The sequence below is a fragment of the Astatotilapia calliptera genome, chromosome 3 (genome assembly GCF_964374335.1).
Source record: "Astatotilapia calliptera chromosome 3, fAstCal68.1, whole genome shotgun sequence".
Taxonomy (NCBI): Eukaryota; Metazoa; Chordata; class Actinopteri; order Cichliformes; family Cichlidae; genus Astatotilapia; species Astatotilapia calliptera.
The window spans coordinates 3,058,303-3,080,718 of record NC_137424.1 but is presented as its reverse complement, the minus strand read 5'-3'; the positions used below and the strand labels follow the sequence as shown (position 1 = coordinate 3,080,718).

Sequence of the window (22,416 nt, the reverse complement as noted above, 5' to 3'; positions counted from 1 at the left end):
TTCTATACTAAATCTTCATCCGGTTCATCTTCTAGTGGCAGTCCAACATAGGTAATTACTGTGGCCTGTACCATTTTGTCAATCATGGATCTTATGCATGGTAGGATACATGTAGAAAACAAGCACAATAATAGAAGCAGAACTCCTATCAGTACGAGTCCTTTTATCACGAGGGTCTTCCAGCTGCCACTCAGCAGCCAGGTCAGCCAGTCCTCATTGTTCGTGACATAGTCTTCTTCACATGTCACACATGACATCAGCAGGTCAAACCAAGTGGAGGGGTTTGTTTGTCCATAGAGATGCTTCCTTTTGTTTGTTTTAAGGTTTAAATGGATTTGTTGAATGTGTTTCTTTTCATCAATTCTGCCATTTAGTTGTGTAAATGTGCATGTTAGAAGTGTGAAGAGGTTTTGTGTTTTAGATCATCTGTGTAGAGTTTTAGATCCCTCAGTTTGAGTGAGTGGTACTGGCTGGGCAATTGGAGAGAAATTGATGGCCCTATTTAAAGCCAGTCTCTACCAGATTCAAGAGAGAGGAGAGGTGAGCTGTGTTACCAGATCCATGGTCGGTTGAGTTTTGTTAATACAGTTGATTTGGGGGAAGTTTCACATTAAATTAAGTTCACTGTAAATAAATTGCTCACCCTTGAAAACCTGAAATGTCTGCGTAGTCTGCTTCCCACCACCTTCCTTGACATTTGAGTCTGACTATCTCACATACTGGTTAGTGTAAATGGGACACAGAAACCTTTACATTTAATCCCTTCACCCGATATCTAGTGTCAAAGAATATCAAAGCTGTAAAAGCTGTTTACAGCTATTAAAACAAGCTCGGCTTTACAAAGGAAGACATGCCCTTGGATAAAAGAGTCTATCTTAAACTTAAGGAGAATATGCAGCAAAACAGGACAACTATGGAAGAAAACCAAACTCCTTAAATGACAAATGAAAACTGTTAGATCAAATATTTTTCTAGACTCGTATCAAAAAACAAGAGAAATCCCAAGTTTCTTTTTGACAAAATTAGTGATATTGTCTCCCCAGATGTGGTACCTTTAGATGTACACTCTAAAGTAGATAGTAGTAAACTCCTCCGATTTTTTGTTGACATGATTAAAGAAATCAATGCTGAAATCTCCCCAAAGCTTTCTTGTTCTCCGAGTCAGGCACTCCCTTTGTACTCCTGGTCAACTTTTACAACTGCAAAATATATATTGAAATAGCAGCCCTGGTGGACAAAATGAAGCCACCTACAAGCCCCTAAGACATTGTCCCCACTAAGCTCTTCATCAATGCTTTTGACACCATTGGTCCTTGGGTTGGGAACCTTTTTAATGTTTCTCTTCAGACTGGGGTGTTTCCCAGCTTTTTTAAACATGCCATTGTGGAACCAAGGCTCAAAAAACCCAACCTGGATCCAACACTACTTTAAAATGTAATCTCCAAACTCCCATTTATGTCAAAACTCCTTGAGAAGGCCGTAGCTGTCCACCTCACAGCATACTTGGAGAACTATAACTTCAATGAGCGTTTTCAGTCTGGGTTCTGTAAATTGCATTCCACTGAGACAGCACTACTGAAAGTTACTAATGATATTATGATGTCAGCAAACTCCGGAGAATACACAATCCTAGTCTTGTTAGACCTTACCTCAGCCTTTGATACAGTCAACCATACCATCCTGATAAACAGACTGAGAGACCTGGTTGGGATGTCTGCTCTGTTCACTGGTTTTCTTTTGATATATCTGAAAGGAGCTTTAGTGTGTCTGCAAACCAGATCATGTCGGAATCTACAGAGTTGTTGTGTGGAGTTCCTCAGGGCTCTGTGCTGGGACCTATTCTGTTTTTAATATACAATTTTCCTTTAAGCCAGATAATACAGCAGTTTCCTGAAGTATCTTATCATTTCTTTGCTGACAATATTCAGCTATATTATTCTTTTAAGCCTGCTGAAGCTCATAAGCTCTCCAATATGATTGACTGTTTAACCAACATTAAACAACGGTTGAACAATAATTGCTTACAGATAAACCCGGCAGAAACTTTGATGATTGCACCAGACAGTGCCTGATATTAAACGGCGACTGGGTGACTGAGGTTCCTCACAGAAACATAACCTTACAAACCTGGGTGTTATTTTCGATGAAGCTTTTTCTTTGGAGGGACATTTAAAGCAGACAGTAAGAACCTGCTTTTTTCACTTGAGGAACATTTCTAAACTTAGATCCATCGTGTCTACAAGTGAACTCGAGATGATAATACATGCTTTTGTCTCTACAAGACTTGACTACTGCAACAGCCTGTTTACTTGTCTAAACAAGAAAGGGCTAGCTCGTCTACAGGTTGTTCAAAACTGACAGCAAGGCTACTGACCTGCTCGAACAAGGGAGCTCATATGACCCTGTTTTAAAGTTGGTGCACTGGCTACCAATCAGATTTAGGTTCCATTTTAAAATTCTAGTTTTAACTTTTACATTTTACATTACAGGAACTTTTCTCTTTGTGTCCACTATCAACACTGTGACTCCTCAGAGTGTAAACTTTACTTCAGCAAAACCAAAAACTGAGTTGTAGAAGTCGTCACACCAAATGTCTTATGATAACAAGAAAAAAGATGTTTTCATTACACGGCCTGAACTTCTTCCTCAATTTTTTCATCTTCCATCAGCTTGTGTTATTATTTCAGTTTGTAGATGATCAGATTACATAATTGTAATTTACATAATTAAACTAAGGGGTTAGATGACTCCAGTGTGTGTGCTTGCTGTTTACCTCTGTCAATTTTCTCACTGTTTGTTCTGTTTCTGATGATTCTTGTCACTGAAATCAACTCAAAACTGGGGAACACCAAAAACCTTTGGATCTTCAGTTTTTTGCCATCAGCTTTCAGAGCTCTAATCAGAAGAAACAAACAGGGTATCATCTGCTCCTGGCTGATGTTCCTGATTACTTGCTACATAAAGTGCCACCACCTGCTCCGACACACCGGTCGGCTGGTGAAGCTTGACTTATCTTTTCTTCAGCGGCCGCTCCAGCTGGTTATGGTCCGTTCCGCCACATCCCAAGGCGTCTCCTGGATCCTGTTATCTCCTGTCTGGTTACTGTTGTGGGCTTAGGTGTCCATAACCCTGCTCACCACTGTTTTTGGCATTGTGGGAGTCATGGAATAAACTTTTTGAATTTGCTCCCATTAACTTGGGCTTCACCGACAACTTCTACCCAGGCTCCAGCTCCAATGAAGATGGCTCTAACAAATGCGTGGTCCTTAGCAAATAAAGCTTCATTATAAATTATTTTTTCCTCCAATGGATTGGATCTGCTTTTTGTGACTGAGACACAGATGAGAGTTGGAGAGTCTAGCATTATTTCTGGACTGTTACCCTCTGACGGCTCATTTCTTAATGCTCCAAGGATGTCAGGTAGAGGAGAAGGAATATTGACAGTGTTCAAAAATAACTTTCATTGCAAACAACTCCATGTACCTGTTTAAACAAGTGACAATATTCACTAAATAAGCACCAATAATATATTATTTTTGTAACACACTGAAAACAGTTCATCTAACTGTGACTGTAAACATGTTTCCATTTGTCACTTCAGTTTTTACTCTGAAACACAGGAAATGACATCATGGCTCAAATCTTTGTCATTAAAATCTTTCTTTATTTAACATTTGATTTTTTTATTTAACATTTCCAAGATTCAATAACATAAAGAACCTGAACAAGAAAACATTTATGTGGATCAAAATACATTAAAACAAAAACTTTATAATAGGAAACAGAGTTTTCAACCAACTGATGAAAAGAAAGCTAACCACTTGACATGAACACTACAGTAGGACAGTTTTGAAAGCTTAAAATGGAACTAGGGGAAGAGTTTGATTCACAGCTGCCTCATCAGAATTTTACAGGAGTTTCTATCTGAACTCTGTGGAGCCTGATCTCAAGCTTTTTGAGTCCGAAACAGAAACCAGAGGATCTTTCCGTGTCTTCAGATTCACTGTGATCCAGTGATGGAAGTGATTTCAGCCCTGAGTGATCGCGCTGATGTTTGCACAGAGCAGACAATGAGGTGAATGTTTGGGCACATTGGTAACAGTGAAACAGTTTATTAGTAACGTGGGATCGTTTGTGTGCAGAGTATGAACTGAGATTCCTGAAGCTCTTGTCACACTGGTCACAGCTGTAGTTTCCTTCCATGTGTGCACGTTCATGAATGTTACGAGTACTTGAATGTGAGAAGCTTCTCTCACAGTGTCTGCACTTGTGTGGTTTCTCTCCTGTGTGGACTCGTTTGTGTGATTTAAGCTGACCTGCAGTGGTGAAGGATGACCCACACTGATCACAGAGGTGCTTTTTAACCCCACTGTGAATCAGTTCATGTCGTTTTAAATCACTTGGTGTGGTGAAGCTTCTCCCACATTCTTTGCAGTATTTCAGTTTGTCTCCAGTGTGTCTACGTTGATGTACTTTTAGGTTCTGTTGCTGACTGAAAGTTTTTCCACAGAGGTCACAATGAAAGTCTTTCCCACCACCACAGTGATGACAGGGTTGAGAACTGGATCCATCTGTGTCGCTCTGCTTCTAAACAAAGACACAAAGACAGTGTAAGTCAGTCCTTCAACATTTGTATCCTGAACGTCGCCTGAAATAAAGAGCATCTCTGCAGACGTCCAACTACATTTGACTGTTTCAGTTAACACACTCAGTTTACTGGGCTGCAATAACTACAATACTACCACCATAATACTACAGCAATACTAAAATCATAACTGAAAGGAAAATCTGAATAATCACTCAGAGCTGCTTTTCCATGCAGTAGAATTGCTAACATGCTAACACAGTTTAATGAGCAGAGTTGTTCCAAACAGTCAGGCTAAAATGACAAGATAACAATATAAATATATACCTCACAGTAGCTGCACTTGTAGAGTCTCTTTCTGGTGTGGATCTGTTGGTGTTGTCTCAGGTGCTGTGGAGTTTTAAAAGTCTTCTCACACAGGTCACATCGATAAGGTCTCTCCTCAGTGTGGGTAAACATGTGTTGTTGTAACTGTGCGTCTGTTGTAAACTGTTTGCCACACTGTTCACAGCAGTACACATCATGTCTGGTGTGAATGCGTTGGTGTTCATTTCGGCTCTCTCTCCAGCTGAAAGTTTTTCCACAGATGTCACAGCTGTATGCCTTAATTCCAGAGTGGGTAACTAGATGACTCTGTAAGTGGCTACTGTGAGTAAAAGCTCTGCCACACTGATCACAGCTGTACGCTTTAACTCCACTGTGGATGAGTTGGTGTGTTTTTAGGGAACCCTTGAAGGAAAAAGACTTTCCACACAAGTCACAGCTGAACGGTCTCTCTCCAGTGTGGATGACCTGATGCTGTTTTAGTGAAGCCCTCACAGTAAAACCCTTCCCACACTCATCACAGGTATGTTTTTTCTCTCCCTTTCTTCTGTGAGGTTTGTCGGCCTCCTGAGAGCGTTGACTTCTGGCTCCATGTTGGTCCTGCAGTGACAGAGATACAAACAGAGGCAGTGAGTGAAATGCAGTCGTGGAACAAACTCAACCTTCAAACTCCATTAACACTAGTTTTAAACCTGAAGGTGGAGCGTGGCACCAAACACCTTAAAGGTCTCTTATCCCCACCTGCTGGTAGTTCTAACACATTACATCCAACCTGCTGTTAAAGATAATTCATGACTGTTCAAACACTAAAATCATGCCCATCCCTCCTGATTGTACACACACACACACACACACACACACACACACACACACACACACACACACACACACACACACACACACACACACACACACACACACACACATACACACACTATTTTATAATTTAGATTATTTTGTTGTTTCCTATTACATATTTCTATAATTTGTATAGATTTATACAGAATTATTCAGTGATAATAAATCCTATGTTTGTTTATTCTAAAGGAACCCCGTTAGCTTCCACAACAGATGTTGCTCGTCTTCCGTCAAATACTCACATAAAATATTACACAATAAAGTGGATTCAAGATATCCACATAATTTCACTCTTACATCCACAGTGAGGTTTCACAATTGTTCAAATATAAGCAATCAATAATAATAATAATAATAATAATATTTCTCTGTCAGCCTTCTCGGTTACGAATCGTCTTCTGCTCCTCTGTCATGCGGCGTCCCACAGGGCTCAATTTTAGGGCCACTGCTCACTGCTCACCATGGCTCACTCCTGGTGGCCGATTGGCGGGGCCGGGCGCCTGTGGCCCGGCTGGGCTCCTTCCGGGGGGTGGGATGCCCTCAGGCCACTGGGCCTGAAGCTCGGTCCTCTCTGGCACAGCTGGCTGCCGGCAGAGCCCACGGGCACGCCACTGCAGCCCCCTCTGGCCTCTGCTCCGTAGCTGCGGGGTGACCTCTCCTTTGGGGCTCTACTCAGCTCTTCCCAGGAGGGTGGCACGGTTCCCCCCCTTTGGTGGTCCTCCTCGGGTCCTTGTACTCTGGGGTCTCTGGATATCTGGGGCCTGGCTCTCCTCCATACCTGCTTCATGCCCTGGAGGACGGGGCTTGTTTGTGTGGTTTTTTTTTCTTTCTTCCCCCCCTCTCTCCGTCTCTTCTCCCCTTTGGTTTTCTTTCTCTCCCTCTTTCTCCCTGTCCTATCCCCCAGTCATGTCTGTCCCGTTTGTAGCAACCGAAAATAAAATAAATTCATAATTATAATAAAGGTCAATCAAATGGACCAATATGGCAAGGCCATGATGATCCACTTGGTAAAATAAACCCGCTTGGCATCTTTCTTGGCCTCAAGACAACAATTCTGATGGCTATAGATCCAAACGGGACACAAAAAAATAAAATAAAATAAAATAAAAAGAAACAAATGAACTAAATCTGTTCTCCTCATTTCTGTCAAACAAAGCTGTATGAAACGTTTCCAGCTGTTAGTATCATGGTTGCTAGGCAACCTGGGCAGCGCGACGGAGGCTAGACGTCCCATTTCACGAGCCTACGAGCCTCGCACTTCGGCCTTAGCGGTCTTTGAGTACGCGGCCCTTGAGGACTTTAAAGCTGCAGAACCTGAATCGGGATACAGCCATGATGATCTCCAGCCTCGTGCTCGCCAACATTCTCACCTGAGTTAAGAAGACGATCACTGAAATGGTCTCAGCAGGTCCTTTGATGACAGCAATGAAATGCAGTGGTAAGGCTTTTTGGGGATTAAGTTTGTTTTCATGGCAAAGAAGGACGATGCAGTTCATCTGATCACTCCTCATAACATTCTGGAGTGCAGGCAAAATGCTATTATAAAAACTTAAGCAGCTACTTCTCCAGGTTCCAATATTTATGCAATTCTCAAACCTTTTGGCCACGACTGTATAACCTCTTCTGAAGTTTAGTGGATATTATACATGGTTATGCTCAGGATGTGTCGGCCAGTTTCCACTGGAAACGCCTTTTGGTTAAACTGTCAGCGAGGAATTTGCATTTGCACTGTTACATTTTTATATAACTTTAATGCACATAAACAACAGCTGCTTGTTTCAGTGAAAATACATTGATGGCTTTTTAATAAAGTTGTGCAGCTGTAAAGTATTTTATCTGGTGTCAATTCTATCGTCAGCTACATCGTTATGGCAAATGTTCAGATGTATATGGTGATAAATATCTTTGGTCATATGGTCCTGCTCTGTCTGTCACCTTCTGTGTTGAGCTCATTGTTTCCTCTGTAGTGGCTGAGCTGAGTCCAAGTAGCTGAAAATGTTCCTCTGCTGCTCCGTCAGACTCTCCTCCTCCTGCTGATCAGCTGGGACACAAAACAGATCTTTGTTAGGCTCCACACTGCACTGAAGAGTCAAAGTGGCTCATATGTTCATCTGACAAGTAAAAGAACACATTTTTGTTTCCCGAGGTGGGCAACTTGTTGGAAACAAACACAAAAGGTTTGAGCACTGATACCTGCCATTGCTGCCATTGAAAGATGCAACGCCAGCAATGTGGATTGTCAAGACTCAAACCAATCATCAAGCAAAGACAACAGGGATCATTTGTTTCTGTTTATTTAGCATTCACAGCATTTGTAGTTGCCTTCTGTGCAGGGGAAGTCCACGCACACTGTGTGGTACCGCCATCCGCAGAAGGTGCATTCAACCTCTGTAAGAGAAACGAGATTGTCTGAGACTGAAATGATATTCACTAAAGAAGTGGTGATTTGTAAAACTTCAAGTGTATGTGTGGCGGAGGCGTGGCCCCGGGCGCAGCTGCAGGGGAGGAGTGGAGCGGAAGGCTCAACAGGGCGGCGCTGCGAGGCCGGTAAGAACAGCTGATGTTGTTTATGGACTGATGATGGTCTCCCTCCGCTGTGTTTATAGTGAGACGAGGAGGAGCGGCCAGAGAGAGATCAGCTGGGCTCGTGAGCTGTCAGACTGTGAGACTGAGTCAGCTGTCATAACGAAAATACTAAATAAATGTGGAAGTTGGCAGTACATACCTGTGTGTGCGTGTGTTTGTGCCTGGCGTATTCCACAGTATGATAAGGTGAAAACAAATACACAACTGCATGTCATGTAGTTGAAGGTTTTTTTTCTTTTGGAAGACCGGAAAACACTGAAAGTTACAAATTAGTCCTTTATTTATCCAGGTAAAAAAAAATCTCATTGAGATTAAAAATCTCATTTCCAAGAGAGACCTGGCGTCATGGCAACACAAGTCACATACCACACAGGTATATAACATTTAAAACAAACACAATATCCCAACATGTGTAACAAATATATTGTGCTTGAAACAAATTCAGAATAGGTGATAAAGCAGCTGCACATGTGTGTAACGAGTAAATCTGGCTGTATAACAAACAGAAACAAGTGATCCTGCTGTCTTTGCTCAATGGTTGGTTTGAGTCTTGACAATCCACATTGCTGCCATCTTTCAATATGTTGAATGCACCAGTGTAAGTGCAGCCACTCAGACTCAATGTGTTCATAGAAACAGGTGCAGATGTGTCACGAGTTCATCCAGCATTAGCTATGGCACTTGGCCACAGGGGGCAGCAGTGGACTGACCTGCATTTGAGACTGCTCCAGCTGCTCTGTGACAGTCAGTAGATCTGCTACAAATTGCAGATCATATGCAAGTTTTGGAAATGAGATTATAAATATTCCTAACTTAGCCACGGCAGCATTGTTGATGTATTACCTATATACTACAAATTATTCCACCTGCTGAAAAGTGGATCTAATGTGGGCGGACTCACACTTAGCAAATAAACCTGTGATGTGAGAATGTAATCAAACTGTTGATCAGAGGCAAAGTAATTTAAAGTTTATGATGCTATCGTCTAATGTTAGCTGACATGATGTTAGCTTGTAAACTTATGTTGTTGTCTGGGTCTCATGTCTGATCTGATGATAATAACTGTGACAACACAGAGATTAAATAAAGGACGTTGGTGGGACTTCTTATGTTAGAACTATAACTTCAGTTAAGGAGTGAGACGTAAGGTGACAAGGAGAATGAAGAGAATGAGAAAGAAGTAACTGGGAAGAGAAAATGAAAACACAAATTTGAAATGATCAAATTTGTGTTAACAGATGATGGTGATTTTAAAAATTCAAGTAATTTAAAGTTTTTATCCTATTTGTTGTTGTTTTTTTCATATTCTTCTATTTGCAAGAGGTTATTAATAAAACAGGTTCTCTTTCTGCTTTCTCTGTTTGGACGCACTCTCTACAGCTTATCACATCCAAAATGGCGGATGTCAAGTACAAAACCTCGACAGAAACAATCAGCAAGAATTTTAGCATCAGTCCAAAATAAAACTTTTAAAATCCAACTAAACTATGAACAGAGATCTTTTACAAATAGGCTATTGATGAGATGACAGTGGTAACAAAAACGTACACATCCGCGCACACAGACAAAATGGCGGGAGAGCGTTTAACGGTCGACCTCATGAGTCCGTTACCGTGAACTATGGAGCGGCAGCTTTGTGCTGGAACTGAGCTGCACACAGCTGATGTTAGCCAGGAAACATTACACACTGCTAACGTTACCTTCACACGGAGCTCCACACGGACACGATCAGCGTCAGGCACAAACACCAAGTTCAGAAAAGAGGAACTTTGAGCAGGAAGGAAAGAGTCAGAGCGGCGTTTGAGGACACGTTTACAACCACGAACATCAGAATCTGTCTGTGCTGCATTCAAGTGCAAGTTGGAAACTCACTAATCTCTGTCATGTTGTCCAAAGATGATTTATTTCTGCTGGTTTTCCTGTTTGAAACACAAACATGTGTCAGCACTTTGTTGTTCTTCACCCTGCAGCATTTGAATATTTCAGGAGTAAACTGATCATAAATTCATGAAGTCATGAATGAAAGTGCAGACTGAGAGTGGATCACATGATGTTTGAGGTGTGTCATGTGACATGTTCAGTATTGTCACACATGTCTAGTTTGTCCCTGATATCATAGCTGCTCAAACACTGATGATTATATTTGAAGAATTATTCCTGATGGCAGCAAAGTTTGAATGGAGCTCTCTGTCTGTGCGGATTTGTCGCCCTCTGGAGGTCAAAGCACAAACTGCATGATGTCAATGTAACCACCACAGTGACAGGAAGTGTTTTTAAATGATGAAATATGTCAAATATGACAAATGTTGTTTGGCTTCTTTTGCAAACAAGGCAAAAGAACTTTAATGGATTCATTTGCTGATCTTATTTTCTGATGCAAAGCCGTCCTTTCAACGCTTTAGAAAGAAAACCAAACAATGTTTTTAAAACTTTCCCAAAATGTAAAAGCTATTAAAACCATAAACTTCTGCTCCTTGATCATGTGATTCTTCTTCTAGACTGTCTGTAATTGTTATTGCTGATTGTCAATAAAGTTGTTTTTTATAAGTTATGTTGTAAAGGAAGCTTGTGGCGAGGGAGGAGGGGCGACTAAAAGCAGGTTCATATAGTGGGAAAGTCCTCAGGTCATGTGAGGATATTTACTGATGCGTCAACACTGTCAGATAAAAGAACGGCTGCTGCATTTGTTCTCCCACAAATAAGTTTGGTGATGAGTAAAAGAATTACAGATGATGTGGCAGTTTATACTGGGAGCTGGTAGTGATGTTACTGGCTTGAACTGGGTGGAGGACGCACTAATATGGAGGTATGTGGTTTGCTGGGACTCTAGCAGCGTGCTAGTGAGCACAGGTGATATGTCTTCAGACTCTAGGCAACATATTGTTTTTGATATACTTCATTTACTGTATAGAATCAAACAGAGGGATAGAAGTGGATTTCTTATGGCTCCCTGTGAATATCGGTGTTGATGCAATGAACAGGACGATGAGTTTAAAAAGGTGCAGCAAGAAGAAGTCGTGCAGGTTTGACTATAAAATACAGTGAAAGTGAGGTGAAGAGTATAATGAAGGTAAAGATGAAAGACGAGTGGCAGGCACACTGGGACAGAGACGGGAAAGGCAGATATTATTATACAGAAAACAGTCGTGTAGAAGAAGCTGCAGCAGAGACCAGGATGCAATCTGGAGAGTCAGAGTTGGTCACACAGGCTTGAATAGCACACTTAAAAAGGTAAACATGACACAGGAAGTGTGACTTCTGTGGACCAGAGGAGACGTTTGACGGGTTGTTAGCGTCGCCAGGATGCTGGATGGAAACGCTGTGCCTGATAGGATGATTACAGGCTGGACTTTGTCTTCCTGTTACAGATGGATCCAGGCCCTGGATGACTGCTGGACACACATGACCCACACTAGGCTGCCTTCATCCATCCTTTCCTCCTTCACTGAGACTCTGAGTCAGCATGTATGTATTTATCAGTGATTTGAATCCTTTCATTACAGAGTGAAGTTAAAGTAGACGTGTGAACACACTAATAAACACAAAGGGACACAACTACTACTCCATGATGGAAAGCTGAAGTATTACACAGCTTTATGAACCTCCTGTTATCCTGGTAGACGAGTACAGCAATAAATCTTTTACTTGAACATCTTCTGGCTCCAATAAGCTTTGAAATGTGACCATGAAGTTAGAGACACACTGACTGAAACCCACAGCTGTGACTGTGGATCACATCCACACACAGTGTAGCTGCTGTCTCTGTGTGAGCCTTTGCACTGCTGCTCGCAGCACTGTTATATCACTCAGCGCTCGCTGCTGTTATTGAATCCACTTTTTACTGTCCGTGCAATCAAGCTCCTCTGCAGAGCTAGAAAATATCTTCGAACCAGTTTATGTGTTAGGGGATCCTTTGCAGCTGTGACTGTTGCCTCTGTTTTTGTCCTTTGGTTCCTGGGAGCCTTTTACATTTCCATCAGCAACAAATATCTGAACAGGCTTTATTGTAGGAAATACAGGATTAAATAGTTGTCATTATTTATTAGATGTTGTTAAAGATGATCAGATGCTTGTTTAGTTTAATGCTGTGGCTTCAGTCAGCATCACTGTGCTGTATAGTTTTATTTTTCTGATCCTTCTGTTAAAGTTGCTGAATAAAAGCTGGTTGGTCTGCACCTCACCGCTGCCTCGAGCCTCCTTCTTTAAAGCAGCAGAGGCTCTTCATTCAGGTATCACAGCTCGAGTTGTTCTGCAGGAGACCCAGAGTACTGTCCTTGGTCCATAATGACATTAACTTTGATTCATGTCAGCCTGAACGTCTGTGATGAACACACTATCAGCATCACTGACATATTTCATCATTTAAAAACACTTCCTGTCACCGTGGTGGTTACAGTGACATCATGCAGTTTGTGCTTTGACCTCCAGAGGGCGACAAATCAGCACAGACACTTAAAAAAACTTAAACTTAAAAAAGTCCAGACACTTTTGTTTCTGAGCTTCTTAATTCAATTCAATTTTATTTATATAAATCACAACAGCAGTCGCCTCAAGGCGCTTTATATTGTACAGTAGATCGCACAATTATAGATACAGAGAAAAACCCAACAATCATATGACCCCTTATGAGCAGCACTTTGGCGACAGTGGGAAGGAAAAACTCCCTTTTAACAGGAAGAAACCTCCAGCAGAACCAGGCTCAGGGAGGGGCGGGGCCATCTGCTGTGATTGGTTGGGGTGAGAGAAGGAAGACAGGATAAAAGACATGCTGTGGAAGAGAGACAGAGGTTAATAACAGATATGATTCGATGCAGAGAGGTCTGTTAACACATAGTGAGTGAGAAGGGTGAATCCACACATCACTCGGCTGGAGGAAGCTGGGTTTCCACACCGTCCTGGACATAAATACAGACCTGCCTGCTGTCATAGACCCCAGCACTCACATATTACTTATAAGTGACTCATATGTGTATATATGCATGTATATATTGTGTATGTTGAGCTATTTCTTACTGAGTGTGTTGTGTCTTTGTTCCTGTTTGTGCTGCAGCACTGTAACCTAAATAATTTCCCCTGGGGATCAAAAAAGTATTCTGATTGTGATTAAATGAAGTGAAACCAGTCAGAGCAGAGGACGGTGGTGTAAGGAACGGGATTTTAATCAGCCAGTCTCCTTTAACTCTCAGCATCAAATCAAATCACTTTTATTGTCACATCACATGTGCAGGCACACTGGCACAGCACATGCGAGTGAAATTCTTGTGTGCGAGCCCCACAAGCAACAGACAAACACAACAACACAAACGAGCAAAATACAAGAATGGCTAATCTGAAACTAATAAATATATGTACAATATATAATAGTGTATGCATTTCTGGATGTGTATACTAAATATTATCATACGTGTGTGTGTGTGTGTGTGTGTGTGTGTGTGTGTGTGTGTGTGTGTGTGTGTGTGTATACACATTTTTACAAATTAAATAGTAAAAAAAGAATAAAATAATAATAATAAATAAAATATATAAAAATATACAGAGTTGGATATGTGCAAAACAGTGGCATTACTGTACAGTATGGAGTGCATAGTGTTGCAGTTCCAGTAGTGAAGCTGAGGTGTCTATGACGTGTTCAGCAGTCTGATGGCCTGATGGAAGAAGCTGTCTCTCAGTCTGCTGGTACGGGACCGGATGCTGCAGAACCTCCTTCCTGATGGAAGCAGTCTGAACAGTTTATTGCTGGGGTGACTGGAGTCCTTGATGATCCTCCCCGCTTTCCTCAGGCACCGCTTCCTGTAGATGTCTTGGAGGGAGGGAAGCTCACCTCCAATTATCCGTTCAGAGCACCGCACTACTCGCTGGAGAGCTTTGCAGTTGTAGGCGGTGCTGTTGCCATACCAGGTGGTGATGCATCCAGTGAGGATGCTCTCAATGGCACAGTGATAGAAGGTCCTGAGGATGCGGGGGCTCATGCCGAATCTTTTCAGTCTCCTGAGAAAGAAGAGGCGCTGCTGCGCCTTCTTCACTGTTTTGTTTGTGTGTACTGACCACGTAAGATCCTCAGCCAGATGTACTCCAAGGAAACGGAAGCTGCTCACTCTCTCCACAGCAGCGCCGTTGATGGTGATGGGGGTGTGTACTTCTCTGCACCTCCGGAAGTCCACTATCAACTCCTTTGTCTTTGCTATGTTGAGGGTGAGATGGTTGTCTTGACACCAGTGGGTCAGGGCGCTGACCTCCTCCCTGTAAGCCGTCTCATCACCATTGGTGATAAGACCCACCACTGTAGTGTCGTCCGCAAACTTCACAATGATGTTGGAGTTATTAGTGGCTGTGCAGTCGTAGGTGTAGAGTGAGTACAGGAGAGGGCTCAGTACACACCCCTGTGGAGCACCAGTGTTCAGTGTGATGGGGGATGAGGTGATGCTGCCCAGTCTGACCACCTGGCGTCTGTCAGACAGGAAGCTAAGGATCCAGCTGCAGAGGGAGCTGCTCAGTCCTAGATCCTGCAGTTTCCTGTCCAGCTTCGAGGGAACGATGGTATTGAATGCTGAGCTGTAATCTACAAACAGCATTCTCACATACGTGTCTCTCTTCTCCAGGTGTGACAGGGCAGTGTGTAGTGTCAGGGCTATGGCATCATCAGTGGACCTGTTGTGGCGGTATGCGAACTGTAGAGGGTCCAGTGAGTCGGGTAGTGCAGAGCAGATGAAGTCCCTGACCAGCTTCTCGAAGCATTTGCTCACGATGGGGGTCAGGGCTACAGGTCGCCAGTCGTTCAATGAGGAGATGGTGGAGGATTTGGGTACAGGGACGATGGTGGCCATTTTGAAGCAGGCTGGGACTACAGACAGAGAGAGGGAAAGGTTGAAGATGTGTGTGAACACTCCAGCCAGCTGAGCCGCGCATGACTTGAGGACGCGGCCGGGAATCCCGTCCGGACCAGTAGCTTTGCGCGCGTTCACCTTCCTGAAGCACTTCCGCACATCCTCCTCAGACACAGTGTGCGCACTGACGTCATCCACGGTGCGCACACTGTCCGGTCTCATGGTGTTCGCTGTGTCGAATCTAGCGTAGAATACGTTTAGATCCTCACACAGAGAGGCCGTGGTCTGCGGTGTGCTGGTTTTCCCTCTAAAGTCTGTGATCGTGTTTAGTCCCTGCCACATACTCCGAGGGTTGTCAAACTGTTGCTCCACCCTGTCCCTGTACTCACGTTTGGCTGCTTTGATCGTCTTCCGGAGTTGGTAATGTGCGTGTTTGTAGTCCGATGTGTTCGCGGAGGCAAAGGCGGTGTTCCGTGCCGCCAGTGCCGCGCGAACATCTCCGTTAATCCAGGGTTTTTGATTTGGGAAGGATTTAACTGTTCTGGATGGGACGACATCTTCCACGCATTTCCTGATAAATCCACAGACTGAGTCTGTGTATTCATCAATGTCTTTTGCGGCTACGTGAAACATTTCCCAGTCCACGTGATCAACAGTGCACCGCCCTCCGGGTTGGAGCTTCCTGTTTCAGCTTCTGCCTGTAGGCGGGCAGGAGCAGGATGGAGCAGTGATCTGATTGGCCGAATGGGGCGCGGGGGAGGGCTTTGTACGCATCCCGGAAAGAGGTGTAACAGTGGTCCAGAAGCCGGTTCCCACGTGTGTTAAAAGGAATGTGTTGATGGAGTTTTGGTGAGACTTTCTTCAGGTTTCCCTTATTAAAGTCTCCGGCTGTGATAAACGCTGCCTCTGGGTGTGCGGTTTCCTCACTGCTGATCGCGCTGTACAGTTCCCTGAGTGCTCGGTCAGTATCGGCTTGTGGGGGGATGTAAACAGCCGTAATAATCACTGCTGTAAATTCCCTCGGTAGCCAAAATGGCCGGCACTTAATCATCAGGTACTCCAGGTCCGGTGAGCAGAAGGATTTGACCGGGTGCACGTTCGCATAATCACACCAGCTGTTGTTGATCATGAAACATACACCACCGCCTCTGCTTTTCCCAGTAAGATCCTGTGACCTGTCCGCGCGGTGCACAGAGAACCCTGGCAGTTGTATTGCGGAGTCCAGTACTTTGTCCGATAGCCAGGTTTCTGTGAGGCAGATCACGCAGCAGTCCCGCATCTCTCGCTGGAATGAGATCCGTGCCCGAAGCTCGCACAGCTTGTTCTCCAGAGACTGCACATTAGCCAGTAATAAACTGGGTAACGGTGGTCTGTTAGTGCGCCGTCTCAGTCGAACCAGAACGCCAGATCTTCTCCCTCTGCGTCGGCGTTTGCGGCCTCCAGGGCCAGAGAACAAAGGCGTCTCAGGTGAGATGAATGGGGGGTCTGCAAACGGAGCGTCCGTGTTGCAAAACTTGAACTCCGGAAAGTTATAAGAAAGACCGTCTTTTATGTCCAGTAAGGTTTGTCGGTCGTATACATGGAGACATGTGCTGCTCGTGAAAAAATAAAGGAAAAGTAAAATTAAACACAGAAGAAAGCCGTTGCTTGGGGGAGCTCGCGACGAGGCTGCCATACTCGGCGCCATCACAAAGTAATGTGGTAACATCTGGACTGATGTGTTTACTGTCAGCTAGTTTAAATGCTGTAGGCTGCAGCCGTTGCTCTAACACTATAACTGTAACAGGGCTCAGTGCTGGTTCTAACAATCTGAGCTGCTTCAGGCTTTATTTGTGAGGAGCACAGCAGCTTACAAACACGGGGCTGGGCCTGGACCCAAAGGAGTGTTTGTTAAAGCCTGCAGTGAATCCAGCAGCAGAATGATGGAAATTCAATTCAATTCAATTCAATTCAATTTTATTTATATAGCGCCAAATCACAACAAAAGTCGCCTCAAGGCGCTTCATAGATACAGAGAAAAACCCAACAATCATATGACCCCCTATGAGCAGCACTTTGGCGACAGTGGGAAGGAAAAACTCCCTTTTAACAGGAAGAAACCTCCGGCAGAACCAGGCTCAGGGAGGGGCGGCCATCTGCTGTGATTGGTTGGGGTGAGAGAAGGAAGACAGGATAAAGACATGCTGTGGAAGAGAGACAGAGGTTAACAACAGATATGATTTAATGCAGAGAGGTCTATTAATACATAGTGAGTGAGAAAGGTGACTGGAAAGGAAAAACTCAATGCATCATGGTAATCCCCCGGCAGCCTACATCTATTGCAGCATAACTAAGGGAGGATCCAGGGTCACCTGGTCCAGCCCTAACTATATGCTTTAGCAAAAAGGAAAGTTTTAAGCCTAATCTTGAAAGTAGAGATAGTGTCTGTCTCATGAATCCAAACTGGAAGCTGGTTCCACAGAAGAGTGGCCTGAAAACTGAAGGCTCTCCCTCCCATTCTACTTTTAAATACTCTAGGAACAACAAGTAGGCCTGCAGAGCGAGAGCGGAGCGCTCTAATAGGGTGATATGGTACTACAAGGTCATTAAGATAAGATGGGGCCTGATTATTTAAGACCTTGTATGTGAGGAGCAGGATTTTGAATTCAATTCTGGATTTAACAGGAAGCCAATGAAGGGAAGCCAAAACAGGAGAAATCTGCTCTCTCTTTCTAGTCCCTGTCAGGACTCTTGCTGCAGCATTTTGGATTAGCTGAAGGCTTTTCAGTGAGTTTTTTGAACATCCTGATAATAATGAATTACAGTAGTCCAGCCTGGAAGTAATAAATGTATGAACTAGTTTTTCAGCGTCACTCTGAGACAGGATATTTCTAATTTTAGAGATGTTGCGCAAATGGAAGAAAGCAGTCTTACATATTTGTTTAATATGTGCGTTGAAGGACATGTCCTAGTCAAAAATGACTCCAAGGTTCCTCACAGCGTTACTGGAGGCCAAGGTAATGCCATCCAGAGTAAGAATCTGGTTAGATACCATATTTCTAAGATTTTCAGGGCCGAGTACAATAACCTCAGTTTTATCTGAATTAAGAAGCAGAAAGTTAGCGGCCATCCAGGTCTTTATGTCTTTAAGACATTACTGCAGTTTAACTAATTGGTGTGTGTTATCTGGCTTCATGGACAGATAGAGCTGGGTGTCATCTGCATAGCAGTGAAAATGTATGCTATGTCTTCTAATGATGCTGCCTAAGGGAAGCATGTATAATGTAAACAGAATTGGTCCTAGCACTGAACCCTGTGGAACTCCATAATTAACCTCAGTGTGTGAAGAGGACTCTCCATTTACATGCACAAACTGGAGTCTATTAGATAGATATGATACAAACCACTGCAGCGCAGTACCTGTAATACCTACAGCATGTTCCAATCGCTCTAATAGGATATTATGGTCGACAGTATCGAACGCTGCACTAAGGTCTAGCAGGACAAGCACAGAGATGAGTCCACTGTCAGAGGCCATAAGAAGATCGTTTGTAACCTTCACTAAAGCTGTTTCTGTGCTGTGCTGAGCTCTGAAACCTGACTGAAACTCTTCAAATAAACCATTCCTCTGCAGATGATCTGTTAGCTGTTTGACAACTACTCTTTCAAGGATGTTTGATATGAAAGGAAGGTTGGAGATTGGCCTATAATTAGCTAAGACTGCTGGGTCTAGAGATGCTTTTTGAGTAAAGGTTTAACTACAGCCAGCTTGAAGGCCTGTGGTACATAGCCGATTATTAGAGATAGGTTGATCATATTTAAGATCGAAGAATTAATTAATGGCAGGACTTCTTTGAGCAGTTTTGTAGGAATGGGGTCTAAAAGACACGCTGATGTTTTGGAGGAAGTAATTATTGAAGTTAACTCAGAAAGATCAATTGGAGAAAAAGAGTCTAACTTAACATCAATGGTACTAAGAGTAACTGTAGATAATATTACATCTGTTGGATGATTATTGGTAATTTTTTCTCTAATGATAAAAATTTTATTTGTGAAGAAGTTCATGAAGTCATTACTAGTTAACGTTAAGGGGATGGTTGGCTCAAAAGAGCTCTGACTTTTTGTCAGCCTGGCTACAGTGCTGAAGAGAAACCTGGGGTTGTTCTTATTTTCTTCAATCAGTGATGAATAGTAAGATGTTCTGGCTTCGCGGAGGGCTTTCTTATAAAGCAGCAAACTATTTCTCCAGGCTAAATGATGATCCTCTAGATTTGTGACACGCCATTTCCTCTCCAGATTACGAGTCATCTGCTTTAGGGTACATGTTTGAGAATTATACCACAGAGTCAGGTACTTCTGATTTGAGGCCTTAGTTTTCACAGGAGCTACAGTATCCAGAGTCGTACGTAGTGAGGAGGTGAAATTATTAACAAGATAATCGACCTCTGTTGGGGTAGCGTTCAGATAGCTGCTCTGCTCTGTGTTGGTACAGGGCATTGGAGATGATAACAGTGGGTGGATTATATTCTTAAACTTAGTTACAGTGCTTTCAGAAAGACATCTACTTTGATAAAGTCTACTCTTCACCGCTGTGTAATCAATTATTGTAAAAGTAAATGTTATCAGGAAATGATCAGACAGGAGAGGGTTTTCAGGAAACACTGTTAAATGTTCAGTTTCTATGCCATATGTTAAAACAAGATCTAGAGTGTGATTAAAGTGGTGGGTGGGTTCTTTTACATCTTTTACAATGCAACACAGCAATGATGAAGAGGAGCAGCATTAAAGCCAAAGTCCAGTTCATACAGTTAAGTCCATAAATCAAATAAGGGAAAATAAAATGTTGGTTGGATGCACCTGTCTGCTCCCTTAATGCTCTCTGGTCGCTATGGTAACGCGTAAACATTTCTTTCAAAATAAGACACACGACTACAACACGGGAAAAGACCCAGGGAAACGAAGTTAACGATAAAAACCCTGAAAACCATTGTTGGATTTATATTTTATCATTGTCATTGTTATTGGGGAATATCTAACCATATATGCTCAGAGGTGTAGAACCAATTGTGTAATGATAGTAGTCTTTAAAGACTTTGTGTGACTCCAGAGTGTTCTGGCATTCACACCCACGTCCTGGGATAATGGGAGAGGTGCTACCTTCTCTTATTGTTTTGTGGTAGGATGTCTGTTTTAGTCTAAGTGCCTTTTGTTTAGATGAACTGCTGGACTTCCAGACCAGCAGGTTTAGGGAAGTCGTTTATGGGGTCACACTCTGACTCCACACACACACCTCTACATAACATACAGACTGGTACCTTTGTTCACGTGTATGTTAATGAACCTATGTATGTTCATGTAACCTCAATAAAAGAACAGTGTTACGAGGGAACGGACGAGAGCAACTGTGGTCAAGCGAAGGAACGGCATTGGTCCAGGTCTCTCCCGTGCACGAGAAACATAAAGAGCTACTCGTGTCTAGCTGGATTGAACGATCCAGCGAACAGGTTTATGCTACAAACCTATCAACCATCAATTTCACACCGAGCCTCGACTCTCACAGCCCGGTACCAAACGACTCACGGACCGGTCCGTGACCCGGGGGTTGGGAACCGCTGAGTTAACGCATGAGTAGTTCAGGGCTGCACGTCATTTTCATTGTTAATGTCTTTGTGAAAAGCACATTGATGTGAAAATCTTCATGAGAGTCAGAGGCCCTACAACACGATTAAAGATTCATTCAAAAGAAAATCACAAGTTATTATCATCTTCAGAACATTTCATTAAACATTAGAGACAGACTGCTGTGTACATCTCATCTCTATCCAAACAACCTACAGTCCACAAACACATCATGAACCAGTGCTCTGGGCTGTGGTCTGTCCCCAGTTACATGGATCAGCTGGTTCCCTGGAGGTGACTGCTGCTGTGGTTTGGAGCGGATGAATAAACCTGAACTGAATCAGGTGTCCAGTTACTTTTGGTCCCTTTAAACCAGGCTGTCACATGTTCAGGATGTGAAACTCATCCTCCTCCTCCGTGAAAACGGGTGTGGGTCTCAATCAGCCAAGGTCTTGGGTGAACCCATTGTGAGATCTAGCCCCACGCTATCATGTGATTTCCTGTGATCAAATGTCCCAGGATGTGAGTGGGCGTTAAGACGTCCATGTCCCTCTTCAAGCAACTTAAAGAAGTCCAGACGCTTTTCTTTCCAAGCTCCTTCAACAACATCATTCATAGAACAGCTTCCAGCTTCTTTTGCTCGGCTACAGTTTGGATGGATTTGCATTTAAAGATGCAACAAGACTAAAAAGGTTAGGGTCAGGAGGTCAAAGGTCAGAGCTCCTGTGGGTCTGAGGGCGGCCTCACGCTGGAGAAGGATGAAGGAGTCTGACCTGAGCCAGTGTTTGACATGAACACATCAGCACTGCTGTCAGTGAGCCTAACGACAGCCGTTAGCATCATTTCAGTGTTTCAGTCATAAAAACACTTCCTGTCACTGTGGTGGTTACAGTGACATCATGCAGTTTGTGCTTTGACCTCCAGAGGGCGACAAATCAGCACAGACAGAGAGCTCCATTCAAACTTTGCTGCCATCAGGAATAATTCTTCAAATATAATCATCAGTGTTTGAGCAGTTATGATATCAGGGACAAACTAGACATGTGTGACAATACTGAACATGTCACATGACACACCTCAAACATCATGTGATCCACTCTCAGTCTGCACTTTCATTCATGACTTCAACAGGTTGAAATGAGCTTTGAAGAAACATCAGTTCAGTGCTGAAATATTTAAACGCTGCAGGAAGAAGAACAACAAAGTGATGACGGATGTTTGTGCTTCAAACAGGAAAACCAGCAGAAATAAATCACAGCCTGTCAGAGGTTAGGAGTTTCCCAGGTGCACCTGAACGCAGCACAGTGTTCCAATGCTCCTTATTGTCCTCAAACGTCTCTTTGGGTGTTTCCTTCCTGCTCAAAGTTTAATTTCACTTCCTGAACTTCGTGGAGTGGAGCTTGTTGTTGGTGTGTGAAGAAACTGTAAGTTTGCTTTGTTTCCTCCTTTAACAGTTTGTCTTTAGGAACTTTACTGCTTGTTCAGCTCGTGTTTGATTTCTTCACACAACAAACTGTGTGTGTTTGTATTTCCGGTCTCTCCATTAAAGTCAGTGTGTAATGTTTCCTGGCTAACATCAGCTGTGTGCAGCTTAGTTCAGCACAAATCTGCTGCTCCATAGTTCACGGTAACGGACTCACA

General features: G+C 43.2%; 3 protein-coding genes across 3 annotated transcripts in view; 2 read left to right on the top strand and 1 right to left on the bottom strand.

Moving 5' to 3' along the window:
* The window catches only part of LOC113016285 (phospholipase D1-like), a 386,460-nt gene that overhangs the window by 121,534 nt on the left and 242,510 nt on the right, over positions 1-22,416 (top strand). The gene's annotated exons all lie outside the window — the stretch shown is intronic.
* On the bottom strand, positions 3,644-8,448 carry LOC145423811 (uncharacterized). The gene is made up of 3 exons (XM_080296686.1): positions 7,703-8,448; positions 4,913-5,509; positions 3,644-4,587 (listed from the first exon to the last, which is right to left on the bottom strand). Exons 1-3 carry the CDS (start codon positions 7,718-7,720, stop codon positions 3,901-3,903), a joined length of 1,302 nt encoding a protein of 433 aa, XP_080152812.1. The 5' UTR covers positions 7,721-8,448; the 3' UTR covers positions 3,644-3,900.
* Positions 21,410-22,416, top strand: part of LOC145423725 (NLR family CARD domain-containing protein 3-like) — a 149,022-nt gene continuing 148,015 nt past the window's right edge. The window contains exon 1 of the mRNA XM_080296483.1: positions 21,410-22,199. The gene's annotated coding sequence lies outside the window, so the exon portion shown is untranslated. The remainder of the gene's footprint in view (positions 22,200-22,416) is intronic.

What these genes read in the sequence shown, in the direction of transcription:
- LOC145423811 (XM_080296686.1), bottom strand. An exon ending in ACAAGTGCAGCTACTGTGAG is followed by an intron (nt 4,588 to 4,912) that starts GTATATATTTAT and finishes GTCTTTGTTTAG; the next exon opens with AAGCAGAGCGACACAGATGG.